General features: G+C 37.7%; 1 protein-coding gene across 3 annotated transcripts in view; it reads right to left on the bottom strand.

Moving 5' to 3' along the window:
- Positions 1-22,580, bottom strand: part of LOC127174463 (formin-2) — a 54,909-nt gene that overhangs the window by 32,188 nt on the left and 141 nt on the right. The window contains exons 1-7 of one of the 3 annotated variants that reach the window (XM_051124907.1): positions 22,265-22,536; positions 16,292-18,049; positions 10,248-10,411; positions 6,264-6,420; positions 5,693-5,710; positions 3,395-3,456; positions 997-2,012 (exon numbers count right to left, since the gene is read on the bottom strand). In XM_051124907.1, coding sequence (XP_050980864.1) covers positions 997-2,012; positions 3,395-3,456; positions 5,693-5,710; positions 6,264-6,420; positions 10,248-10,411; positions 16,292-18,023 — 3,149 coding nt within the window. In that variant the 5' untranslated portion in view covers positions 18,024-18,049; positions 22,265-22,536. Of the gene's footprint in view, positions 1-996; positions 2,013-3,394; positions 3,457-5,692; positions 5,711-6,263; positions 6,421-10,247; positions 10,412-16,291; positions 18,050-22,264; positions 22,537-22,580 lie in introns of those variants that run through there. The other 2 variants (XM_051124905.1, XM_051124906.1) reach the window with 2 other exon arrangements.

Here is a 22,580-nt window from a genome sequence, read left to right as displayed (position 1 = left end):
GCAGTTCTGGCGCCTCCGTCTCACGCGACACACATTCACACCAAATGTTTACTCAGCAGCAGAATTCACTCACTAAACACTGCACTTATTTGCAATCACACAAGTACATTATTTGCATGTGCTTTAAACCTCGCCGCTTAAACGTCGTTCACGTGCTGTTCTGACATGCACTTACATTTGAAGCATGTGCACTCAAAAAAAATAAAATAATCAAAAGCTTGTCAAACAGCACCTGATTACTGGAGTAAGTTATCTTTCATGTGTTTTGGCCCAGGTGTTTTATGTAGCATAATTTCACAAAGCTAAAGTCTGTCAGATCATTCTGTTTTTGCTTCAGATATTGAAATTATAATCTAATTTAAATCAGAAACGGCTCATGCATGCAGCATCTTTGTGGATTAAGTTTAAAAATGCAGTGGTTGCCTTTAATTTAAATGGCTGCAGAGAGTTTGACCTGTAATAGAGAAAATAAACATCTTGTTCATGTACTTATATTTTTATTCATTTTTGACCCGTTCTTAAGGCAATAAAAAATTATTAAAATCAGCCCATTTGTTTGTAAAGCATCGGTAATCAGAATCGGCCATGAAGAATCAAGATCAGTGTATTACTAAAAAGAAGTGTGTGGTAGGATCAGGTCCGACTGGTGAAGCTATTAATCATCAGGATGTTGCTGGCTGTTGTGGTGCTCCTTAATATTTATTGGGTGCTCCTAAATTTTATTTGGCGCTCTTAACTTTTTGAATTTGGGAGCCCTGGTGTTCTAGGTGCTTTTAGTGGTTTTCTGGTCTCTAGATGTTCCTCTGTGTTTTTTACTTGTTTTATAGTTGATGAGGTGAAAATCGTGAAAATCTCATCACTCAAATCACTAACTATTAGCACCAGTGAGCAACAGGGATGCCTCAAACAGGGAAAAACAATAACGGTTATGGCCGTCAGCTTGGTAATTTGTGTCAAATGAAGAAATTAGTGTGATAGTGTGAAACAGTGCAGTACTTTTTGGTGTGCAGCTGTATGCGGGTCCAGTAGAGCGGTTTCATGGGTCTCGGCGGCTCCACTATGTGTTTGCGAGGCGGTTTCTCCTGCGCCGCTCCTAACGCGTACAGACCCAGCGGGAGCGGAGGAGGCAGAGAACCCAAACTGAAGGCCAGAGGAGGACCAGGAGCCAACGGCGGAGGACCTGGAGGTGGCGGTGGAGGAGGTGCTAATCCTGCAGTGGGGAGAGGAGGCGGCACAGACACACCTGGTAGAGGAGGTGGAGGAGGAGGCGCACCCATTCCTGGGAGAGGAGGTGGAGGAGGAGGTGCAGCCATGCCTGGTAGAGGAGGTGGAGGAGGCGGCGCAGGAGGAGGCGCACCCATTCCTGGGAGAGGAGGTGGAGGAGGAGGTGCACCCATTCCCGGTAAAGGAGGTGGAGGAGGTGGTGCGCCCATTCCTGGTAGAGGAGGCGGCGCAGGAGGAGGTGCACTCGTTCCTGGTAGAGGAGGTGGCGGAGGAGGCAATGAACTACCTGGGAGTGGAGGTGGTGCAGGAAGAGCACTTATTCCTGGAAGTGGAGGTGGAGGAGGAGGAGGAGGAGGAGCACCCATCCCGGGTGGAAGAGGCGGCGGCGGAGGAGGTACCGAAGCGCCCGGCTGCTGCTGGCACGTGCACACAAACCCTTGAGAAGCAGTCTCAGTTTCTGGCGGCAGCGAGGAGTCGGGCGCCTGCGCCTCCACAGGAGGCACTTTAAACCTAAAGCTCTCGTCCACAGGAGACGTCTGCACCGATTTGGCCTCCAGCGGCAGTAGCGCAGTGTTTTCCGTCTGTAGGTCCACATGGCAGACGTCCGGAAGGAGGCGCTCCTCTCCTCCACACTCCTGGTCCTGCGTCAGCACCTCCCGCTCCAGCAGGGGCTGCTGTTTCTCCAGCTCGGCGATCTTACTGCGCAGGTCTTCGATGGTCTGCTCCAGCTGCTCGATCACGCAGACGTGCTCCTGCTTCAGACGCACCGTCTTCAGCACCGACTCCTCCTGTGGAGACAGAGACAGGCGTGATGAAAAGCAGACGAGCGCCGCAGACAGAAACAGACATAAATCTGCGTTTCTCGTCCACTGGATTCCGCGAAGTCACTCGCGTTTGTGTCACACGGTTAAACGCGTTTCCTGTGGGCAGAAACAACGCTGAAGTGTGGACAGAAATGATGAAGAGCAGCTGCCTTCAGACTCAAAGCACAACAATAGATGCCCGCAGTCCTCAAAATTCAACAGACCCTGGGGGAGAGACCCCACAGGACCTAATAGAGAGCAGCACACACTGATGTTTAATGAGGAACACTGAAAGAATGAACAGAGTGTTGAGTGTTGCTCTGTTTGTCTATGGGTGGCTCTGACAGAGGTTTTCTATCAATATAGATGATGCCAGGCTAATATTTCACCAGCAGGAATACTGATGTAAAAAATGCACGCATTTTTCTTAAAAATAAATGTTACATTTTTAACTTAATTTTTAAAATTTATTCTAACAAAATTAAAACATTAATATAATTATATACTTTTTTTTTTTACATTTTATATTATATAAAAGTTTATTTAAAAACAAAGCATAATCATAATATTAACAGGTAATTAAATAAATGCATATTATATATAATGTAACTGAAAATTAATACAACTATTCAACTATTAGTACCAGATATAATTGTTAATTGTACATACAATTATTTTGTGTATATAAATATATATATATAAATAATATTAATTATTAAATTGTATTTTATTCAATTGTATTTAAATAAAGAATTTACATAATTATATACAATTAATATATATATATATATACACATATATGTGTGTGTGTGTAATTATAATAATAATTGTGCATGTATATAATATTAAATACTGTTAAAGTATTCTTAGAACAGAAGGTCCTCTAGCTCTCTGCCCTCCTGTAGTAAAGGTGTGATGGAGTGAGCGGTGCGGTGCTGCTGCCCTCTGCTGGTAGTGCACACTAAAGCGCACTTCTCCTGAACTCAGGACAGATGGTTTTTTTCTGTTTCTGAAATCAAACAAACTCTGGGAATGATTAAACATTAGTCCAGCAGCAGGGCATCGAAACAAACAACACAATCAGCCCAATAACCTGCATGACTGAATATGGAGCACATATGGAAATGGAAATTTATCATCAGGACGTGATGAAGCTGCTTCAGCTTAAATATCACAAAACACCATGGTATTACCATGCTTCTTGGACATACACACATATACACACACACACATACATATATACACACACACACACACATAATATATATAAAAAAATGATACAGATGTGAAGTAATGAGGATGTATTTTTATATAGACACTGATTTGAGAAAAAACAAGGTTCTCAGAAAGGTAAATGACAGACGCACCTGAATATGCCAGATTTCTTTTTCCTGTTGTTTCTTAAGGTCAGAGACGACGGCCTGATGCTCTGAAACACACACACATTCACAAAATATGGTTCAAACAGTGCAAAACAAATCCAAGATTACTATGAATTTGGGAACAAGAATTAACTTAAAAAAATATATATATACAGTGGGTACGGAAGGTATTCAGACCCCCTTAAATTTTTCACTCTTTGTTATATTGCAGCCATTTGCTAAAATCATTTAAGTTCATTTTTTTCCTCATTACTGTACACACAGCACCCCATATTGACAGAAAAACACAGAGTTGTTGACATTTTTGCACATTTTAAAAAAAGAAAAACTGAAATATCACATGGTCCTAAGTATTCAGACCCTTTGCTCAGTATGTAGTAGAAGCACTCTTTTGATCTAATACAGCCATGAGTCTTTTTGGGAAAGATGCAACAAGTTTTTCACACCTGGATTTGGGGATCCTCTGCCATTCCTCCTTGCAGATCCTCTCCAGTTCTGTCAGGTTGGATGGTAAACGTTGGTGGACGCCATTTTTAGGTCTCTCCAGAGATGCTCAATTGGGTTGAAGTCAGGGCTCTGGCTGGGCCATTCAAGAACAGTCACGGAGTTGTTGTGAAGCCACTCCTTCGTTATTTTAGCTGTGTGCTTAGGGTCATTGTCTTGTTGGAAGGTAAACCTTCGGCCCAGTCTGAGGTCCTGAGCGCTCTGGAGAAGGTTTTAGTCCAGGATATCCCTGTACTTGGCCGCATTCATCTTCCCCTCGATTGCAACCGGTCGTCCTGTCCCTGCAGCTGAAAAACACCCCCACAGCATGATGCTGCCACCACCATGCTTCACTGCTGGGACTGTATTGGACAGGTGATGAGCAGTGCCTGGTTTTCTCCACACATACCGCTTAGAATTAAGGCCAAAAAGTTCTATCTTGGTCTCATCAGACCAGAGAATCTTATTTCTCACCATCTTGGAGTCCTTCAGGCGTTTTTTAGCAAACTCCATGTGGGCTTTTATGTGTCTTGCACTGAGGAGAGGCTTCCGTCGGGCCCCGACTGGTGGAGGGCTGCAGTGATGGTTGACTTTCTACAACTTTCTCCCATCTCCCGACTGCATCTCTGGAGCTCAGCCACAGTGATCTTTGGGTTCTTCTTTACCTCTCTCACCAAGGCTCTTCTCCCCCGATAGCTCAGTTTGGCCGGACGGCCAGCTCTAGGAAGGGTTCTGGTCATCCCGAACGTCTTCCATTTAAGGATTACGGAGGCCACTGTGCTCTTAGAAACCTTAAGTGCAGCAGAAATTTTTTGTAACCTTGGCCAGATCTGTGCCTTGCCACAATTCTGTCTCTGAGCTCTTCAGGCAGTTCCTTTGACCTCATGATTCTCATTTGCTCTGACATGCACTGTGAGCTGTAAGGTCTTATATAGACAGGTGTGTGGCTTTCCTAATCAAGTCCAGTCAGTATAATCAAACACAGCTGGACTCAAATGAAGGTGTAGAACCATCTCAAGGATGATCAGAAGAAATGGACAGCACCTGAGTTAAATATATGAGTGTCACAGCAAAGGGTCTGAATACTTAGGACCATGTGATATTTCAGTTTTTCTTTTTTAATAAATCTGCAAAAATGTCAACAACTCTGTGTTTTTCTGTCAATATGGGGTGCTGTGTGTCCATTAATGAGGAAAAAAAAATGAACTTAAATGATTTTAGCAAATGGCTGCAATATAACAAAGAGTGAAAAATTTAAGGGGGTCTGAATACTTTCCGTACCCACTGTACATATATAAAAAAAATAAAAATAAAAAAAAAAGAATTCTGCATGTTTTGAAGGAACACTATTAAAGGATGAACGCAGATACTGTGCATTAGTTAGTTTTTGTAAAGAAATTCATAATTAGAAACATAATTAGGAAAATATAATATTAAAAATCATGTGTCCAGATGCTTGACTAGAAATCTCTGTAAACACACAACACATGGCACAAAAGATGATTTGGCAGAAACACAGTCATGACACCGCAGTGAGTTATTAATTATGTCCTGTATAATCATGTGAATGATGTGAATACGATCCGTGCCGGTGATGACGGACAGACAGATGCTGATGAGGATGGAGGAAGTGAATGATGAATTGCTGCTTGTTGCTAGGCAACATTAGTAAACAAACATCAACACATGGAGGAAAAAGCCTAAAATGAATTAGAAGGTTTTCACATGTCTGAAGTAAAGCTCAGCCAATGACAACGTGTTAAAGTTGGGCGATGACACAGGCATGATAGAGTTACTCACCCTCCTGCTCCTCAACCTCTGCAAACACACAAATAATAAGAGAAATAACCTAGTTTAGACATTCAGAGCCCTGAACAGAATTAAATGACACCACAGACTCTCTATAAATACATTAAACGCGTTTCTGAAGATCCAGCGAAACTAATATCAACTGAATGGAAGAGAAGCACTGAACACATATTTATTTATTTATATATTTATTTATATATATATATATATATATATTTATATTTATATATATATATATATATATATATATATATATATATATATATATATATATATATATATATATATATATATATATAATGAAGAGTTCAGATGCAAAACCAGCTAAAAGCCATCTCGGTCGAAAACATAAAAAATATCTTGATTTCTGTTTGAAATGTTCCAAGCAAAAAAAAAAAAAAAACCCCACTTAATTTTAAATAAACAAATTTAAACAATTTAAAAATAAACAAATATTATATATTTGAAAACTTAAACTAAAATTAGAAGAAATATAAAAAACATTTTAACATTTAATAAGCTGAGTAATATGCTCTGTGTGTGTATGTGTATGTGTTTATACCATCCTCTGAGTATTTGGGTAGGGTCCGGTCCTGGTCCTCTGCTCCCGGTCTGGTCGGGGGCCACAGGTTCTTCAGGTGTCCCGGCAGACGTCCCTCCAGATGCTCCAGTGAGGGAGGAGGCTGACTGACGGCCGCCCATGTGTACAGCTGATCGTGCTGCAGACACACAAGAAACATCACACATGATCAGACAGAGTTAAACTACAGAGTGACAAAGCCTTGATCTTGACCAATCTGAGCCTAAAACAAAAAAAAACAAAAAAACACATCAGACACAAACCTGCATCTCACAGCAGCATCGGCACACGTAAACAAATCACACGTGACTTCACACACAAACCACATCACAAAAACTCAAAACTCCAAACACAGACTCATGCCTGCACTCACACACAGCACAGGAGAACCCATCGAGCGCCAGTTAAAGCACCACTCAGATCTCTGGAAACACACATGAATGAACACGACAGGTGCAGGAGGAGCTGGACGACACGTCACTGCAGATGTGGCTCTGATCAACACACACTCAACCGCTCGATGAGGGTGAAGATGAAGGTCATTATTCTGAAAATATAATGATGTTGTTTCATATATTGATTTCCCTGTTCTCACTGTCAGACAACCACAAACACAACACGACATCAGGTGTGAATCTGCTGCTGATTTATGCATTTTATCATTCTTCTACAGACTGGGAATTATGGGAAATGCAGTTTTGCACAAGTCTGTCACTTCATAAACCTTCTAAATCACTATTTTTTTTATCTGCTTTATCATTCTTCATCTACGACATAAAAAAATAAAGTAAAATGAATTGTAAGGTCAACATTCACAATTAAAACTAACTATATGTTAAAAAAATATTGTAAATCAAGACTGTAAACTGATCTGGAGCGATGTTGTTATTGTTAAATAAAACTATTAAAAAACTAAAACATATATAAAAAAAAATTGTATTTTCAGCAAATAATACAGTTACTCACCAATGCAACACTTCACGTTTTTGCCAAAATTAAGTTTAAGTTAAAATTAATCAATTTTAATTAAATGAAATAAAACTTATCAAAACTAACAGATCCAACAAAATCAGATCACAACCATATTAGTAATTAAAACTTAAACATTTACTATAATTGAAATAAACATGAATTGAAATAAAAAAATAAATGAAAAACAAAACAAATTTGTATTAAAAAATAATGTTAGTTATACTTTCAATACATATTCTAGTTAATTGCCAAGGCAACATTTAAATGTTTTATTAGTTCAATCTGAATTAAATTAAAAAAACTAATAAAATAAATAAACAAAAAAGCTAAATTAATCATAATATAACCATTAATTAAATCTATTAAAAATTATTCACATTAATTGAAATTAAGCTTACTGAAATAAAAATAAATTTTCAGTTGTACATTAAATCATCCAGTTTGTTGCCACAGCAACATTTTGAATGTTTGCTTAGTTTAAACGATACAATAATTCAGCTGAAATGAAAAAAAAAAAAAAAAAATAAAATTAGATTTTTAAAAAAAAAGTTACTAAAAACTAAAATGAAAACAAGAATTATAAAACTCAATATTAAAAGACACTGTAATGCTATAATAATGCTCCTAAAACAACACTGCACTGTATCCACATGAGCATCACGGCATCCAAACAAACCAAAGTCAGACGTCAAACAAGCGTTTCAGAAGCTGAAGTCTGATCAGGGACCAGGTCTCCCTGGAAGAGGAGACTGTGAAGTCTCAATGGGATTCTCCTGGCTAAATAAAGGATAAATAAATAAATAAAGCAGGGCTGTCTGTGTAAACTGCTAGTTGCGTCAGGGTCGAGCAGAAGCGGACCTGCGTGAATTCTAGAGTGCTGCTGCTGCGCTGGAGCGAGTCCAGCTGTGTTTGTCTGTCCTCTCCACATCCGCTGATGAACTGCAGAACCTCCCACAGTTCCACCGTCCCGTCAGAGGACGAACCGCCGCACGCAGCCTCCATCCTCTCAGCCCGCGCTCATCGCCATGGCAACGGGCACACGTGCGGCGCACACGCATGCGGCTCTCAGGCGCTGGTGCTCTGGGTTCCCATACGAATCCTCAGATGCGTGACTCGGCACACACGCGCAGCCGTCTCGCGTCCTGTCGCAGCTGCGCGTCGGGACGTCCATCGTCAGCCGCGCTCAACACGCCGGAGCCGCAGCGCTGCTGATGCTGCAGTGAGATCAGGTTCCTTTATGACACGACGGCCTCTCGCTCGCCCCGGCAGCACGCAGAGAGAGAGACTGATGACGTGCTGAAGCGGTCAGCGGCGTACGAGCCAATCACAGAGCTCAGATTTACAGAGCAGGACTGTAAATAAGTAATGAAAACGCTGAACACGCACTTTGGGCTCACACACACACTGCAGCAAACACACACCCTAAAATAAACACGCAGCTCCAGTGCAACCCGTCACTGACTGCTGAAGTGATTTATTATTAACTAACACTGGCTGATTCACAAGCTTTCAATCACATTCCAGTTTAACTTGGTCTTTAGGCCTAAAATTGAGATTTATTTGAATTATTTGAATTGCATGTAAAGCATATTTGGATCACACCATTTTAACAAACAAATAAAATGCATATTAATGCAGATTTGTCAGCCATACATTAATACACAAAAACATGAATTTACTAACTATTTGCACTTTTGCTTTCATTTAAATAACGCATTTATTCAAATAGCTTAAAATCAGCATAAATGTGACCCTGGACCACAAAACCAGTCATAATGGTCAATTTTTTGAAATTGAGATTTATACATTATCTGAAAGCTGATGTATAAAATAAACTTTCCATTGATGTATGGTTTGTTAGGACAATATTTAGCCAAGCCACAACAATATGAAAATCTGGAATCTGAGGGTGCAAAAAAACCCCCAAAAAAAACCAAATTCAAAATACAGAGAAAAATGGCCTTTAAAGTTGTCCAAATGAAGTTCTTAGCAATGCATATTACAAATCAAAAATTACGTTTTTTTGTGTGTGTGTGTGTGTGTACTTCAAAAACATTTAGTGTATTACTGCAATCTGACCGGTTTCAATCATGTATGACTACTTATTTATTTACTTATGTTCAAACCAAAATCATTTTAGCCCATACATTTTGTGTGTAATTCAATCTATTTATTTATTTGTTTGAGAGCAGGTTCATAAAAAAAAAAAAAAAAAAAAAACAACAACATGAAAGTCCATGAAAATGTTTACACTATTAAGTGTGCAATTTTCTCTGGATATTACATTAGCTATTAAAAACTCACAGACAAATATTGGGCAACTGCTAACTAAATAACAGTGTAAACAAACTATAAACAAACTATATTAGTTGGCAAAGCAAAAATAGTCCATATGAAAGCTTGTTTATAAACAGCTGTATAAAATCACTAAATCTCACAATCATGCGGTCCTTCATCAGTTATTTGAAGAGCTGTGACCTTTAACTCGTGAATCTCGGTCAGCATATTCAGAACAAACCGTGAGAGCAATCCTGCTGTGCTGCGCTGAAGACACAAAGTCATACGGGTTTACAGCGATGCAGGCAGTTGAAAGAATTTTCATTTGCATCACAGCTGCTTTCAGTCTCAGACTGCAGTCGGTCAGCAGATGGCGCTCTGATTCTTACAGTTTCTTGGAAACCAAAAGACCATGCAGAGCCATTCTGATAAGAACCAATCACAAACCAGCAGCAGATCACATGACGCCAATTTCAGTCAGCAAGAACAAGGACAACAAACCTCAAGTGTGTTCATTCATTATAGTGTGTTCATATTCCTCCAATCCAAAGAATTCAACATTACACTTCAAAATAAAATGTAACACAACAAGACGCCACAAGACGAATAAAACCCGATCGCTCTGATCTGACAGTGCAGGAAATGCAACATAAGCAGCACACATTCGTCTTCTAAAAACATGTTAATGCAGCGAATGTGAAGTTAAACAGGACTCACATCAAATTTGGGTGTGATCTGCCCGCTGCTGCCGTACGTCTCTCTGAAGCAGTCGCTGAAGGGCAGCAGGAGCCCCATCGCCAGAATCCTGGAGCAGAGCTTCTCGGCCTCCTCCGGCTCATCGGAGTCCTGCTGCTGGAAGAACCGCTCCAACAGAGTCCGCCCTGGAGACACAGTCGTTCAACAGACTCAGTCTTGTTACGCTATTCAAACACTGATGGAAAATGACATTCCCAAATAATGCCTGATTTATCAGTTGATCACTAGCACATAATACTCTGATCACCTATACAGTCACCAGAATGAGCAGTGTACAGTAGATCAGCCTGATTTCACCTTTTTCTGTTTTCAACCACAAAAACTGTTACACAAAATTGGATTTAAAATGCAAAATAACCTTTTGAATCACTCAGACAAGTGGATGCTGCTCATTAAATTTATGAGATTACATGACAAGAATTCAGTATGTTTGCGCTTAATGTTTAATGTTGCATACTGTTTGACATACTATTTATATATTTTTATACATTTAAAAAAAAGTAGACAATGTAGAGCTAAAACTTAAAATAAAATGAAAACCATAAAAAAAAAGAGTCAAATAAAAAAAACGTGAAACTATATTGCGAAGGTATCTGGAAAAAAAATTACACAAAAAATTACAAAAATAAATAAATAATTGTATACACAAGTGGGAAAAAAAAAAAAAAAAAAAAAAAAAGGTAAATAAACACACACACACATATATATATATATATATATATATATATATATATATATATATATATATATATATATATATATATATATATATATATATATATATATATATATATATATAAAAAAAATAAGTAAAGCGTTAAAATTTAAATACATAAAAAACATAAATACATAAAAAAAATTATCTCCGACCCTGTCTAATATCAGTCAAACTGAATACCAATTCTAATTCGGAACCAATTCAGTTTCTTAAACATGAAGGAAAAAATATATACATTTTTATTCCAAACATATGGCATTTTGGCATTGTTGATGTACTGTTTCCTATTTAATACTGTACAGCCGCCTTGTCACAATTCTGTATTGTTAAAGGCGGTATATAAATAAAGGTGACTTGACTTGACTTGACATACTGTATCATGTTAATCTAATGACGCTGTTTTAAGACCTGAGCAATATATTCGGTTTTGAAACAGCCAGCGATCTTAATTAGTTACTCAGAATTAACGATAGTTTAGTCTAGAATTAAACATGCATTTTGAATTTAGCATGTTACAGCTTGAAATGTTCAGTGTTGGATACTGTTTAATATAGTTTTTATACATTCAAATGAAAAAAAGTCAGTTTAGAGCAAAAATAGCCTGTCTAATACCCGTCAGGCTGAAAACAGGTTTTAATTCAGAACCAACACAATTTCTTAAAAAAACATTAAAAAGAAAAAAGTAAACAGTGTACAGCATATGCAGGATGTGTTAAACTAGTATTTCATTCCAAACACAGCATGTCAATCTAATGGCTGCGTTTCAAATCCTGAGCAGCATGTTTAGTTTTGAAACAGCCAGCGATTTTAATGAGTTACTGAGAATAACAAGAGTGTGCGACAGTCTGTTTCTGCAGATTTGAGAATGAGTCACTGCTGCAGTGCTTCTGCTGGAGCTTCGTCTCCTCACCGTCCCCACATCCACATTAAACTCACACTGAAAATCATTAGTCAGACGATCGCTGCACGCTCCTGCATCAAAGGAGATCGAAACATTTGCATAAGAACCTGTCTGAACCTTCAGCTCGCTATAATATCACAGACGTGCTGCTCTGAGATCAGTTTCTACGGTCACACACAAACACTGTGACTCTCACACACTCACTTTCTGCGTCCTGAGTTTACAAGCCTGATTATTTACAGCTCATTAACTTCATTAGCATGTCAATAAGATCAAAGATGAGCCAACCTTTAAACACTGTCAGAGAGCCAATGAGATACAAGGTGAGGTGCATCATGGGAGATGTAGTTCTGCCCATTAAACAACCAGTCAACACATCTGTACAGATGAATGTTATGTAAGTGATATAATATCAGTGTTAGAGAATAAATAAAGATGAGGCAGATACTGGAAGCCCAAGGAGTTTAGCACAATAAAATGGGTTAGGGGACACGCTAGACGTCATGCTAGAGCAACAGAAATTAGACAGAGACAGTGACTCACACAGGAGCTCAGCGACTGACAGGCATTTACAGAGATTTGACATGGTGTGGTTAACTCCATCGACTGTGTGAGGAGAACAACACACAACGACAGGCAAGAGTGCATCTAATATCAGCCTGTTCTTATGCAAAACAAAATCTATTTCTTAAACACTGGAACTAAATGATTCATGAGTCTCTGCTGAATCGACAGCAACAGAAACAACACTTAATGTGAAATCACAGACTGAACTGAACGATGCTTTTGAGCTAAATCTTTTTAATGAACCAAAAGGTTGTTTCGACAGAATTCTGCTAGACATTAAAGAAAAAAATATATGAATAATCTATAAAAGTACCAAAGATATTAAAATAACACTGATGAAGCTGCTGACTGTATAAAGCACTTCAAAAAATAATGTGATTGACTGTTCCTCCGATTATCTAGAATGACAAGCACAGAGTCACATGATGGTCTCTAACGTTTCCTATCGATTTGCAGCGCAGCAGCATCTCAGAAGTCAATACTGTAACGTGCGCTCTGAACTAAAGCAATCTGCCGTCGATCCGATTGGCCGAGAGCGAGCATGTGACGTCACTAATGGATGCGAGTCCTCAGTGCCCGATCACACCACGCCATCTGCTCGAGGGAGAACAGAATGCATAGAGAGATCCTGCACAGAGAACGATAGCTCATGACATCACTGAAACCAGCTGAATCATGACTCCAGCGTCTTCTGAAGAACTGCTTTATAGCAGAAACTGAGTTTATACTGCATAACTCTGAGAAAAAAGTCAGAATTGAGAGATAAACTGTGAAAGATAAACAATATCTTGCAAAAAAAAAAAAATCTGAATTTAGACATATAAACTAAATATCTCACAAATATAGGAAAAAAAAAAAGCTATAATTGTGAGATTTTGTTATTTTTTTAATGCCATGTCAGCAACAAGGCTATTTTCATCATGAAAACGATAAATAACAAAAGTCATACAATTAAACTATACAAAACATTTAAGGTTAATACTACACAGGAAAACTAAAATACATTCAGATGACACCCTGAAATTTTGGGGAAAAAAAGTCAGAATTGTGACCCTGGACCACAAAACCAGACATAAGGGTCTTTTTTTTTTCTTTTTTGTTTTAAATTGAAATTTATAAATCTGAAAGCTGAATAAATAAGCCTTCCATTGATGTATGGTTTGTTAGGATATGACAATATTCAACTATTTTAATATCTGGAATCTGGGTGCAAAAAATAAAATAAAAATAAAAATAAAAATATTGAGAAAAATCAAGCTTTAAAGTTGTCCAAATTAAGTTCTCAGCCATGCATATTACTAATCAAAAATTAAATTGAGATATTTATGGTAGGACATTTTTGCCATAAAAGAAAAATCAATTTTAACCCATACAACGGATTTTGTCAATTGCTACAAATATACCCATGCTATATAAGACTGGTTTTGTGGTCCAGGGTCACATTTGAGAAACAAAGTCACAATTAGCTTTTACGTATTTTTTTGGCAGATGACAACAGTACAAGTGCCATTTTTGCCCAGATGGCATATCTATAAATAAAGCTGACGTACATCTCAGAAGAGCTTTTTAGCAAATATTTAGTTTAATTATAAACACACCCGTGCTTAAGACATAAAACATATGCAAACATACGCAGCACATGTGCAAAAAAATGATTTTTGAATCCAATCTACTTAAGAAAACAGTCAGAGTCCAGTGTTTACATTCTTCATTTTTCTTGTGGATCAGATTATTTCAGGTTTACACAAACTTTTTCAATCCGATCAAGGTTTAATTCAGATTGAGCGCCGTTGTGTTCAGATGAAGGCTTTTCAGTCCAATTAAGCCATCAATCCTATTACTAACAGATTATTTGATTGCATGTAAACACAGCTACTGGATCTGGGAGTCCGAGTTGAGACGGATTCATTCAGATCCAGAGCTGTTCATCAGCCACTAACATAAAGAGCTCTGGCAGCACAACACAGACTGAAAGAGAGAATATATTCACTCCACGGCCAAAACAACAGACAGAGAACAGCCTCTCTTTCACTCGCTGCTTTACTCTCTTTCACTGGCTGTGAAACCGCTGTACCAATGCTCGGGGTTTATGGCGTTTTTGGTGTCAGTGTGTGACACGACCAAACTTAACATGTTTCCTTTCACTGCTCAGACACGACAACGTCGCCAGCCATCCCATAATGCTTCTCTACAGGAGAGACACTCAGTCTGTGCTCAGAATAGAATACTAATGCACTGCAAACTGTACTGTACATTCTGCCCACCATTATGAAAAAAAAAAAGTAACATTTCAAACAGTTTTGTGCTACATTGTAGTCACGTGACCTCATTACAGTGCAAGTTTAATTCAGTGAGCAGCATAATAAATAAATATGGTTACTTTGGATTTGTGAATTAATTGACCAATTTTGTTTGATTAAATCACAATGGAAATGGAAGGACGAGCACACTGCATTGAGGAATACTCTATCCAGTGCACTATGCTTTGGTCATCTAGATTTCCATGCAAACAACACATTTTGCAAAGTGCACACTGTGCTGTATACTCTAAATACTAGTGAGGGATCAAAACTAGTCATCCAGATTAGCATGATCAGCTAGAATTTACTAACACTTCAAAACAAGGTACAATATAAAATAACATGAACTAACAATGAAAAATACTTTGTTTTAATTAATACAAACAAACATGAATAAATACTGCAATCAGTGTTATTATAGTATCATTATTATAGTTTAATATTTGAAATTAGTTTATATTTTTATATTTTCTGTTTTTATTTTAAAGTTAGTACTTTGTGCGTTTTTGTGATTTTATATACTACACAACTACACAATTTTTTCTTCAGTTTTAGTTCATTATTTCAGTACATCAACCCAAATTAAAATGATAAGTGTTACCTTGGTGATTAACTGAATTAAGTTTTTATATAAATATATATAAATATATAAAATAAAAGAAATAATAATAATAATATTAATAATAATAATAAAAATAATGCAATTCCCTGTATTTTATACAAATCAAAAGTTATATCTTGTCATACATACAATGAACAGTTGTTTTTGTTTTTATTAACTAATACTAACAAACATGAAGACATACTTCTGTGTTACTTTAGTGTCATTATTACAGTTTAATATTTTTAATCAGTTTTTTAATATAATTTGTTTTTATTAATTATATATATATATATATATATATATATATATATATATATATACTAAAAAAAATATATAGATACTTTTTTTTTAGCAGTAATGCATGAAATAAGAAGAATTTAAAGATGCAACTCCTTCACAGATGCTCTTTCAGTGTACAACAAAGATGAATAAATACTGCAGTCAGTGTTACTTCAATATTATTATTATAGTTTAATATTTTGAATCAGTTTTTATTTTTATATTTAGTTTTTATTTTAATGTTTTAGTAATGCGTGTTGTGATTTTTGTCATTTTATAAATGACGATACAAATTTTACTTCCATTTTAGTTTATTTCAGCACGTCTGTTCAAATATTTTACTTCAGTTATTGTTTTTCAAGTAATGAAAATGTTTTTTAATGGTTTCAGTTTAAGTTTAGTTAACAATATTTAGCCTGATTGCAACAAATGCACTGATTATTGTTACTTTATGTTTAACACACCAGAAAACACAGTTTTTAGCAGTGATGCATGAAATGGGAAGAATTTAGAGATGCAGCTTCTTCAGTGCATATAACAAACAACTTTTTGAAAGTACAAATACACCCAATTATCATCATAAAAGCTGCATGTATAATTACATTTACAACAGTTCAGATGGAGTACAAAACTCACCTGTGAAAACCTCCTGGAAGCTGCAGGTGGAGCTCTGAGTGGCAGACGCCCGCTGTGTGGCCGTGAGCGCCGCGCCGCCCGTCCTGAGCGTCCCCTCCGACCCGCCGTACTCCAGATAGTCAGCTGACCCAGCTGACTTCGGCGGGAGCGTCCGTAGCTCCTCGGTCCAGTCCGCGGAGCGGCTGATGGGGCCGGTGATGCTGTAGGAGCGCTGGCGCTTGACACGTCTCCTCTCGGCCCTGGCGTCCCGTCCTCGCCGCGTGAAGAGCGGGCTGTGGGACGGGGACGGAACGGGCGAGCAGGAGGGCGAGCTGAGCTGTCGCGTGGTGGTTTTGATATAGGACGTGCTGATGGGGGGATACGGCTTGACCGCAGACTTCAGCAGCCGTGTGGCCAGAGGACTCTCCTGCGGAAACGACACGCTGCTCTTGCGCCTCTGGACGGTCACGGCGTGCTCTTCGGGCGGCTCGATGACGGTGAGACACTCTAGGGAGCCCGTGGACCCGAGCCCGTCGATGTCAGAAACCGTATCCGTGCTGGGAACGTCTGGCGGCGTGCGATCGTCCTCCTCTACGGCCTCCACGGCGCTTTCGAACGAAGCGGTCAGGTCGGGGAAGCTGGTGGTGCTGGTTGTAGCAGCAACCACTGGAGGAGGAGACGGAAGAGGAGAAGGGGCCTCGGGCTCTTTTGTGACCGTTTCCACGGCGACCGGAGCACAAAGGGCCTCCTCTGAGTGCCCGTTCACAGCCGCCTCCTCCTCCTCGGGGAGGTGCGGTGCACTAACGAGCCCGTTTTCTAGTTTAGGAATAGCTTCGAGCACGGTGAAGGGCTCCGAGTCGGGGGTGGGAGTGTTTTTAACATCTCCGCTTGTTTGTTTACAATCCCTCTCCCATGGAAGCTCGACGGCGGTGGTGAGAATCACGCCCTGCTTTAGTCGGATGGCCTGCTGGATGTCGGCCAGCAAATCTTCCTGCTCCGCAGCCGAGTGGAAGCTGTACATATCCGTGTCGGATCCGGAGCTCACCACCTTCTTCTCCTCTTCCTCCGGGCCGTCCAGCGTGTTCTGCCTGCTGTCAGCGGCCAGACGAGGCCGCTCGGGCTCGGCGTCCGAATGTCCGAGCTCATCTCCGGAGAGGTCCGGCGTCTTATTGCAGAGCGATGGAACGCTGTCCAGCTCATCCAGCGCATCCTCTTTGGATCCACTCAACAAGCCCTTGGCCTTGCTCTTGCGCTTCCGTATGTGAGGAAAAACAGAGGATCTGTCAGGTTTGTTTTTCTTCTTCCCTCCCTCCCCTCGTGATTTCTTCCCGTGCGATCCTTTCTTTGTGCCGTCTTGAGCCGCGCTCTCATCCGTCGCGCCTCCCGCTTCGGAGCGCTTCAGCTTTCCATCCTGATTTCCCATGATGAGCGGCTCTCTCACGCCATGGCGGCTCGACGGTCTGCGTTCGCGTCTGCGCAAGGGGCCGCTCGACGTGCTCTCGCTCTCGGAGGATGATGATGACGAGGAGAGCGGAGCGATGGAGAAGGCGGTGACGAAAGAGAGCAGCTCGCTGTCCTCCTCCTCTCCTCTGCAGAAGGATGCGGGAGGGGAGGGGCGGCGGCCCCGCGGGACATGCGCGTCTGCGGCCTCATGCGTGTGGGGGAGGCAGTACTGCTGCCGTCTGCCCAGACTCAACGCCTCCAGCAGCTTCTGCCTGAATCCTGGAACCTCCAGCATCTGCACCGGCTGCATGGCGTAACACACGCTCTCACACGCACCTACAGCACAACAGACAGCCATCAGTGAGTCATCATTCATAAAACTGTTCAATGCAAGCAGAAATAAATCTTATGACTAAGCAGTACATTAGCTTTGTAAAAGAAATTTTTTGCTGTTTTGACGCATTTGGTTTCAGCTGAGCTGTTTTGTGAAAACAGGAACTGACAGCAGCTAAAACGGTGTTATTTTAGTATCACTGTTACAGTTTTTGTTAATATTTCGAATTAGATTTCATTTTTACATATTCCGTGCGTTCATTTTTCTTTTTATATTTTTTGTTTTCATGTTAATTTATTTCTGCTTTTATGTTATTTTATTTCAGTTTTTAGTTTTTTTTAGAACATCAAGATAAATTAAATGAAAATTAGAGAAATTGCTTTGCTTTTGGACATTTTTTGTATTTTATTTTAAGTAAAAAAATTTTTTATTAAAAGCTAAAAAAAAGGAACAACTGGTTAATGTCTTTACTGTGTGTTAAATAATAAATGAATAAAAAAAAATTAAGTTTTATTTTTGTTTATTTATTTATTTAAACACACAGTAAAGACTTTAACCACCGGTTCCTTTTTTAGCTTTTAATAAAAACATTTTTGTTACTCAAAATATTTTCTAATAGCTAGTTTTAACAGTAACAAATGTTTTTATTAAAAGCTTTAAAAAAAAAGAAAAATTGGTTAAAGTCTTTTCCGTGTGTTTAAATAAATAAATAAATAAATAAAACTAGTATAAGTATAATACAATAACTTTATTATATTATCTGCATGTTAATTTTTCTTTTTATATTTTTTGCTTTCATGTTAATTTTTTCAGCTTTTGTTCAATTGTGTTGCGTTTTGTCATTTTTTATTCGTGTCTGTTGTTTTAAAATATTTTTGTTTTATTTTTTGTTGTTTTAGAACATCAAGATAAATTAAATGAAAATGAGAGAGACTGCCTTGGAAAGCAGCTGAAATTGTTTGTATTTGTATTTTAAGTTAATATATATTTTATTTCAAGTAACAATTTTTTTATTAAAAGCTTAAATGTAAAATTTGTTAAAGTCTTTTCTGTGTGTTTAAATAAAACTAGCTATTAGAAAATAATACTTTGAATTAGGCAAGGCAAGTTTATTTATATTTACATTTATATTTACATTTCATACACTATGGTAATTCAAAGTGCTTTACATAAAAGGAAGTAAAATAATCACAAAAAATATACTTTTTATATTTTCTGCATGTTAATTTTTCTTTATATATACTTTTTGCTTTTTGTTAATCTTTTTCTGCTTTCATGTTCAATTGTGTTGTATTTTGTCATTTTTATTAGTTTCTGTTGTTTTTAAATATTTTATTTCAGTTTTAGTTGTTTTAGAACATCAAGATAAATTAAATAAAAAAGAGAAATTGCCTTGGAAGGCAGCTGATTTTTTTGTATTTTATTTTAAGTTAATATTTATTTTATTTAAAAGTAACAAAAATTTATTTATTAATACCATAAAAAACTAGCTATTAAACTAGGTATTTACACAGTCATTTGGCAGTATATCTAGTTTAAAAAAGCAAGATAATAAAACATTTAAATATTCTCTGATTTAATATTTAGATATTTTCACGGCAAAACTAGATATATTTTTGTGCGGCAGTATTTTTCTTGATTAATTATTCCTATCTACTGCTAAATGAAACATTTCATCTCAGAAATGTTTGTGCTAAAATATGAAATGGAAAAAAAAAAAAAAAAAAAAAAAAAAGATTTCACAGGATTGACAGCAGCTTCCAACAGTATTTATAAAATGAGACTGAAAATAACAGTGTGAACTGAAAACTAATTTTCACACTGAAAAATCAAGTAGCTGTTAGAAAATAATTTGCACTGTTTTTGTGACAGACTTTTTTTTGCTCCCCGTTACACGTACATTAAAGCTATAAAACCAGTCTCAATACCTTTTAGCATGTTTGCATATTAGATAAACTGATCTGATTTTAGGTATGTTCAGATACAATAACTTCGTGATAACCTGATGTTAACCTAATTCATTTTCTATTTTCTAAACTAAACACACTGCAGTTCTGTCCTACGCAATCAGAAATATTTCTAATGACGAAGCAACACATCAACTTTTTAAAAAAGACTATTTGAATATGTAGCACATTCGTTTCAGTATTTAGTTTGTTTTTTCACTAACAAAAATATCAGTGACAAGAAAAATACCGGGGAAAAATACGCTGTGTTTTTAGTAGATTATTTGGAGGTTCAATATATGTGACCCTGGACCACAAAACCAGTCTTAAGTATCACGGGTATATTTGTAGCAATAGCCAAAAATACATTGTATGGATCACAATGATTGATTTTTCTTTTATGGCAAAAATCATTAGGAAATTAAGTAAAGATCATGTTCCATGAAGATATTTAGTAAAATTCCTACTGTAAATATATGAAAACTTAATTTTTGATTAGTAATATATATTGTTAAAAACTTTATTTGGACAACTTTAAAGGCAATTTTTTACTATTTTGATTTTTTTGCACCCTCAGATTCCAGATATTCAAATAGTTGTATCTTGACCAAATATTACCCTATCTTAAACCATATATCAATGGAAATCTTTTTTATTCAGCTTTCAGATTATGTATAAATCCCAATTTTGAAAAATTGACCCTTATGACTGGTTTTGTGATCCATTGGCCCGTATGTTTTAATGCTCTTACTCAGATTATAGTTACTTTACGGATCACATGTTTACACATTCACATGATAATAAAGTGATCTACAAAGTAGTCAGAATACACACTGAAATGAGTAACCTAGATTACATTACTAACTACACTGTGTGCAGAATTATTAGGCATGTTGATATTCTGGTCATATTTTTTTTCCAAACACATTTGACCAATTCCAAACCACATCAGTCTAAATAACTACTGTTAATTTTGTATTTAATCATTTATATGTGATATATAATTGTCCGTGAAGGCTGGAAGTGAAAAACTCCTTATATTCAGGTGTGCGGAATTATTAGGCATGTTTTCTTTTACAGATAAAATGAGCCAAAAAAGAGATTTAACCCAGACTGAAAAGTCCAAATTATTAAATGCCCATGAGAAGAATGCAATACTAATGCATTACAAGAATTTGCAAAGTTAAGGCTTGACCATTGGACAGAGAAATGGAGTTCATTTTAGTCCATCTCTGCAAGTCAGACTTTTCAGGATAGGAGACTAAACATGAACTCCCAAAACTTACTGCCAGATTTTGGAAGATAAATTCTTGAATCAGAGGTGCAAGAGAATGTGATGCTTGTCCTTCAAGAGTCACTCTCAACTTATCTGTCCTATTAAACGCCTATTAAAAAAAAAACTGTCTTCATGTATTTCACAACACGTCAGCTTGTTATTCTTAAGTCAGGGGCATTTTTTAGGATTTTTTTACCAAGCAAAGTCTCTGAGAACCTGACACATTGCGCTTCTGAAGACTCCAGGTCGGTTGCAGTTCTGGAAAATGGTGGCGCTGGAGACTAAACGCTTCCTGATGGTGTCACACCTAATTCTTCACCTTAATTCCTAATTCTTTTGCAGTTAACATGCATCTTTTCTTCTCCACCTGTTTTTTCTGACCATGCAGACTCAACAAGCGTTTCACTGTCCAGTGGTCAAGCCTTAACTTCGTAATGCGTTAGTATTGCATTCTTCTCATGGGCATTTAATAATTTTTGACTCTTCAGTCTGGGTTAAATCTCTTTTTTGGCTCATTTTATCTGTAAAAGAAAACATGCCTAATAATTCTGCACACCTGAATATAAGGAGTTTTTCACTTCCAGCCTTCACGGACAGTTATATATATCACATATAAATGATTAAATACAAAACTAACAGTAGTTATTAAGACTGATGTGGTTTGGAATTGGTAAAATGTGTTTGGAAAAAAATATGACCAGAATATCAACATGCCTAATGATTCTGCACACAGTGTACACTTCTCATCAGGTAATCTGTACAATTTGTAAGTAATCTACCCAGCTCTGACTGAAAGTGGTCATTTTTCTCGAATAAGCACTCGAATATGTCCTTCATTTACTTCGATTATTATTATTTTTATTATTAAATCGTGATCTCTGAGGTGATTCGTGTGGACAGTTGATTATAACCGAAATTTGGCGTGAAATCCTCACAAGCACTTTAATTACTCACAGTTACCCGAAAATAATCAAAGAAAATAGAGTTAAACTCACTTCTTCAGATCTCTGGTGATCCATGTGAGGCTGAAACCAAATAACTCATTTCACTGAACATTAAAATCTCGTCATTTCAAGGATCCTAAACGACTTCGAGTCTGTTTCTTAATAAAAACATCGACGAAACCCCGTGTGACATTAAACCTGACTGACTATCAGTACAAACAAATCGATTTGTGCTGTTATTCTGGTCAAACTTAATAAAAAAGGCGCTGAAATAGAGATGAACTGTCTGTAAATCTGAATTTCCGCTGAAAACGGCGCGAAAGCAGCAGATGATCGTGTGTTTGTGTTAATTGTGTGTTTTTGTCAT

This window comes from Labeo rohita, chromosome 12 (assembly GCF_022985175.1).
Source record: "Labeo rohita strain BAU-BD-2019 chromosome 12, IGBB_LRoh.1.0, whole genome shotgun sequence".
NCBI lineage: Eukaryota > Metazoa > Chordata > Actinopteri > Cypriniformes > Cyprinidae > Labeo > Labeo rohita.
This window is presented reverse-complemented; position numbering and strand designations above follow the sequence as displayed.